The sequence below is a fragment of the Poecilia formosa genome, unplaced genomic scaffold (assembly GCF_000485575.1).
Source record: "Poecilia formosa unplaced genomic scaffold, Poecilia_formosa-5.1.2 Scaffold472, whole genome shotgun sequence".
NCBI classification, from domain to species: Eukaryota; Metazoa; Chordata; class Actinopteri; order Cyprinodontiformes; family Poeciliidae; genus Poecilia; species Poecilia formosa.
In genome coordinates, this window is record NW_006800411.1 from 185,992 (window position 1) to 190,913 (window position 4,922).

At 36.4% G+C, this 4,922-nt stretch overlaps 2 protein-coding genes across 2 annotated transcripts in view; both read right to left on the bottom strand.

Moving 5' to 3' along the window:
- Nucleotides 1-4,922, bottom strand: part of LOC103156277 (gastrula zinc finger protein XlCGF57.1-like) — a 38,948-nt gene that overhangs the window by 20,677 nt on the left and 13,349 nt on the right. The gene's annotated exons all lie outside the window — the stretch shown is intronic.
- LOC103156254 (trichohyalin-like) overlaps nt 1-4,922 on the bottom strand; it is a 110,519-nt gene that overhangs the window by 12,489 nt on the left and 93,108 nt on the right. Inside the window, exon 7 of the mRNA XM_016664172.1 lies at nt 2,768-2,980. Within this exon, the coding sequence (XP_016519658.1) occupies nt 2,768-2,980 (213 nt within the window). The remainder of the gene's footprint in view (nt 1-2,767; nt 2,981-4,922) is intronic.

Below are 4,922 nucleotides of genomic sequence, written 5' to 3' on the forward strand. Positions count from 1 at the left end.
TTTGGGCGTCGGGTCTAGGTTTTGGGCGTCTGGGGTCTGTGGCCCTCATCTGTGGTGGAACTCTGGGTATCAGGTTCAAACAACCTAAAATATTCAAACACCTCATAAACAGGAGAAAGATAAGAGTTTTAGGTTTACTTGCAAGGAGAACAGACAGAAGCGTGCTTCAATTACAGTCTATCTGTTCTGAAGCACTTTCTTTTTATTTCCTTAGGGCAGACCCTAGTTACAGAGCTTATTTGGTTATCTTGAGTTAATTACATAGCGTTGCTATTTCTTCTGTTGTCTTGAATCTCAGGTGGGTTGCACCTATAGGCTGACGTAGTGCAGAGTCAAACTTAAAATCTGAAGGGTAAATTGAAAATTTTGCTCCTTGGTCCATAATGTGTATCTTTTTAAAAGCTTCTATCCTCATAGTTGAGAATATCACTTTAGTCAAACTCTGTCAGATAAAAACATGAAACTGCTTCTGGTGCCTCTACAGTTCATACACAATCAGTTCTGAGCAGATTAACGTTTCCTTTTATATGTTTCTTCTATCCATTTGGTGTCTGACACCTACCGTAAAGTCCTGTTACAATACAAGACTTGGTGTGAAAAACTTTTGCAAGTTTTCACAATTTGGTGCTTTTTATTGGGGTTAATGAACACAAAACAACACGTTTTAGTGAAGTGAAAGTTTTTTGGTTAATTCTTTAATCCAATAATATTCTGAAAAAGCAAAGGGGATCTATTACACCAGAGATAACCTTAAAGGAGTATGTTAGTTATAAAAATCATGTTTGCTATGTGAACATCTGTTTAAGGCTGAAGACACTTTTATGCAGGAAAGGTATTAATCTTGTAATGTAGAATTCTCTATTCTGTCCAAAACAAATTTGTCTTAAGGAAATTTGCAGCACTTTTTATTCACATTTTTATTATCTCTAGTTACTTAAAATGGCCTTTGTGTGCCATTACTCACAGAAATAAACCCATCAGTTCAGACATAAGGAAACCAGTATGATAGTCAAGTTCTTTCTGGTTCATGTCTTGTAAACCCCCCCCCCCCAACACAAACATTTGTACAGATCAGCATAAACAGTTTTAAATAAAANCACAAACATTTGTACAGATCAGCATAAACAGTTTTAAATAAAACTCAGTATCTTCATCACAAAATGGTATTGATGTTGCTTGTGTCCCATACTGCTAGAGGTGCAGACTGTCCTTCCCCTGCAGCTCTTAAATGAAACATGAGGATCCTGCTGCCACTGGGAAAAGGGCGTTCCTCCACTGGGACCAGTTACTATCAATCTATGACTGTCTGGTAGCTTATCTTTAAACAGCTATTGGTGCATCAAATAACTGCTCACACTAAGAGACAAAGTATCTAATTAATCTTGTACTTCTTGAATTATAATGAACCAACACATATTCAAATTAATGTATGTCTTACATTCTAACCAGGTCTGTGAGTTAATATAGAAAACTACAGATTAGATTACTTTTAATGAATTCATGCTGGCATGTTTAAGAAAAATATTCTACTAATCAGATTATGTTGATTGAACCATTAATCTAAATTTAACCTTAATGTAGGCCCGTTCAAAACAATGTTGATTTTGTCTAATATTTAAACATGCGGTCAAAGTCAACACCAGCATTAAAACTAGGATAACTAAGCCAATATTCCAATAGTCCCCCGAAAAACAACAAAGACCTGGACATTATCATCAATCAATAAAATCCTCCCAGGCCGAACTTGAAAACTGGACGTTATGCGGCTAACGCTTAGCTTTCGTCAACAACTCAGGCGGAAGTGAGAGCTCTGTACGATGCAAGTTATAACCCGGCTGGAACACTGAGAGCTAAATAAAATATAACTTAGTGAAGCTTTGAGGAAGATACATTTTCCTTAAGGAATTTTAATAATCAAGGTACTCAAATAACTCGAATTGTTTCAGCTCTATTCTTATCACCAAATCAATTTTATAGTGAAACTCATCATAGGACACACATTGAAAACACTTCTACGACTTTTCACCAGTGTGATGCCTCATGTGCTGAGTTAAACTAACTTTGTGACGAAAACGTTTTCCACAGCTCACACATAAAAACGGCTTTTCACCAGTGTGAATCATCAGGTGTTCAGTTAAAATTCGTTTTAGACTAAAACATTTTCCACAGGTTACACATAAAAACGGCTTTTCACCAGTGTGAATCATCATGTGACCAGATAAAACCCGTTTTCGACTAAAACATTTTCCACAGGTCCCACATGAAAATGGCTTTTCACTGCTGTGAATACTCATGTGCTGAGTTAAACCTTGTTTTTGATTAAAACTTTTTCCACAGTTTACACATGAAAACAGCTTTTCACTGGTGTGAATCATCATATGTTCAGTTAAATTCCGTTTTCGACTAAAACTTTTTCCACAGGACGCACATGAAAACGGCTTTTCACCAGTGTGAATTATCATGTGATCAATTAAACTGTGTTTTTGATTAAAACTTTTTCCACAGTTCCCACATGAAAACGGCTTTTCCCCTGTGTGAATCATCATGTGCTGAATTAAATTATGTTTTCTGCTAAAACTTTTTCCACAAGTCACACATGAGAACTGTTTTCTTCTTTTCTGATTTTGGTTCTCAGCGTTAGCAGCTTCCTGGAAGATGACTTGGTTCCTGCTTGTTTCCGATTCAGTGTGAGATGTTTGTTCATAAACAGGAACCACCATGCAGGTATCAGTCTCCTGTTTTAACTCAATCTGTTTTTCATCCTGACTGCAGTAAACTTCTTTCTCTTCCACTTTTATCTGATGGTATTTTAGATCGTCCTGTTCTTCTTTTATATGCTGATGTTTTAGATCCTCCTGCTCTTCTTTTATCTGATGATCTTCTGGTTCTTCCTTTTCTTGTTTCACCTGCAGAGGTTCTAACTCCTCCTGGTCCAGAGTGGATCTCCTCTCCTGCTTATAAATGTTACACTGCAGGAAATCTGGAGAAGAAAGAAAACAGTGGAAAAGAGCAGTTGTTAAGTTTTTTGAAGTAAATATGAGAAATTGTTTGTTTTAAAAATAAAAAAACGAACAAAAAAACTACTTAAAAATTCCAGAGCGTAGACCGAGAGACAGATCAGTTGACAAATCCAGCTGACAATTGGAGGATTCTCAAATGAACGGATATTAAAAAAATACTTTATTTATTACAAAACCAATTGTAGTAGGGATTATTGTTAATATTTAACAGTAAATTGTATTATTTCAAGATATTTATTTTTATTACATTGAATTATAGTAAAATTTTATTTTAGTCCACTTTATATTTTGGGGGTTTACTTAAAGAGTTTATTTGTAGGTTAATAGTTGTTTAGTTTTTGTTCCTTCATTTACTTTTCTAAGTTAGACAGGAAGAACTGTGGGTCCATTTTCTGTAAGTACTGGTATCGGACCAGCATGCACTGGGTTGGGCCTGTGGGCATAGGTGTAAATCCCGGGGGGGTCAGGAGGGTCCGGACCCCCCCAATCTTGGAAAAGTCTACAATTGTCCCCCCAAAAAAAATAATTGAAGAAATATTTGCATTTAAATAATATCAATCAATGAAAAGGCAAAAGAAACAAAAAACGAAATAAATCTGCCATTTATCTCAGAAAAAAATAATAATAATGTTTTAGGTCACCGCCCCCCCTCCCATTGGTAAAACAATGGTTCAGTCCAAGTGTAGGAGGAGCAACAGCAGCACTGAATGCCATAGACATAATATAAGGATAGACGCCTCATGGACCGCTCTCGCCTATTGTCGCCGACGAGATTTAGGGCGGCCATCTTGGAGCGGTACTCCACTCCACTCAGCCTTATGTGTTTAGCAGCACAATGACGTATCAGCGCATTTAATCGATCATAACACACTTTTTGTTACTGGAAACCATATTCAAACATCTATCAAAGCAACATTTCTAAACAATTGTATTTTTAAGTATGTTTTTAATACATAGTTCATCATATTTAAATATGCTTAGTGGCTATAACAATATAATAGGAATGGAATATTCTGATATCAATGTATGTCAAGTTTTTTGGCCTCTTCAAACACCTCGGCTTCTGCCCAAACTTGAAAAAGGCTTTCTCCCATCAAAGAGATGCAGGAACAACTCATCTCAGTGTCATCTTTTTATTTCTCTTTTCTTTTGTCTTTAAATCACTTCACTTTTCAATACAAGACCACCATGATTTGTTTGAGTGGTCAGAGTAGACACACCAAGCAGGTTGAAAACCTACAAACAAATGAACCAAAATTACTTGCAAATTATAGTGAACAAAATAAATCTCCAAACAATATTAATTTACCATTAAGTTATCAGTGAATAAACAAACAAACACATACCATAAACAAGACTGATTAGGTTTTCTGAATGCAGGTTAAATGGTTTGATGTTCAGTCCCTACCAGTGGTGTCTCTGTGGAAATTTGGAGCCGAGTTCTTTGTCTGAAGGGATCATTCAGGTGTGCCGAGTTACTTTATAGGTTTCTGATGGGCCTGAGAAGGGATGGGTGCGTTTGATTTCCTGTGAGGCGCGTGCCAGCCAGGCGGAGATGGCAGTGCACCCACAAATACACCATTTGCTGTTTTAACTTGACAATGTATGAAGAGCATATTACAAAGCACACAGCCGTTCATAATTTATTTAATAAATTATTTAGTAATATCAATATATATTTATATAAATATACAAAGATTAATAATGGCACAAATAAATAATGATTAATAGTGAATATATATAGTTATGGTGTTGGTAGGGATCGTTCTCAATGCTGCATTCACATCTTCAATGAGACTTTCTGATGGTACTTCACTCAGCCGTTGTAATTAGCGTCGGGTGGTTCGTTCATTACTGGGGCTACATACCCTCTGAGACAGTCAGAGGCCTCTGAGACAGTCA